The sequence below is a fragment of the Corvus brachyrhynchos genome, unplaced genomic scaffold, assembly GCF_000691975.1.
Source record: "Corvus brachyrhynchos isolate BGI_N302 unplaced genomic scaffold, ASM69197v1 scaffold706, whole genome shotgun sequence".
Classification (NCBI taxonomy): domain Eukaryota; kingdom Metazoa; phylum Chordata; class Aves; order Passeriformes; family Corvidae; genus Corvus; species Corvus brachyrhynchos.
This window is the reverse complement of record NW_008238371.1, coordinates 86,031-86,390: the sequence shown is the minus strand read 5'-3', so window position 1 is coordinate 86,390 and position 360 is coordinate 86,031. Positions and strand designations below refer to the sequence as shown.

The window sequence follows — 360 nt, the reverse complement described above, 5'->3', positions numbered from 1 at the left end:
AGTCCGTGATTTCCCAGTCTCCGTGGCATAGAGGATGGTGGCCTTGACCCGTCGCGCCATCACGTGTCCCATGAGCTTGGCCGAGATCTTGACAGCGCTGTGGGATCCCCAGGGCCACCATGGAATCAGCATGGGATTCCCAGGGGATCCCAGAACTCCCAGGGGATCCCCAGGATCATGGGGTTCACCTACTTGGCCACTTCCTTGAAGGTCTTTCTCCGGGTGACAGTGGTGCCTTTGGACACGTAAACCTTCCAGGCGTCCGGCTGTGGGGCGCGAAGGGGCCGGTTGTGGGGCAGAGGGGCCGTGGGGGGGGAGTTGTGAGGCAGAGGGGTTGGGGGTCTGTGGGATTGGGGAGCA

General features: G+C 62.5%; 1 protein-coding gene across 1 annotated transcript in view; it reads right to left on the bottom strand.

The window, feature by feature from the left end:
- Nucleotides 1-360, bottom strand: part of NOS3 (nitric oxide synthase 3) — a gene marked incomplete at its 5' end in the record, with an annotated part of 8,001 nt that overhangs the window by 5,755 nt on the left and 1,886 nt on the right. The window contains 2 exons of the mRNA XM_017736305.1: nt 1-97; nt 193-302. The exon at nt 1-97 is cut by the window's left edge and continues 1 nt beyond it. Coding sequence (XP_017591794.1) covers nt 1-97; nt 193-302 — 207 coding nt within the window. The remainder of the gene's footprint in view (nt 98-192; nt 303-360) is intronic.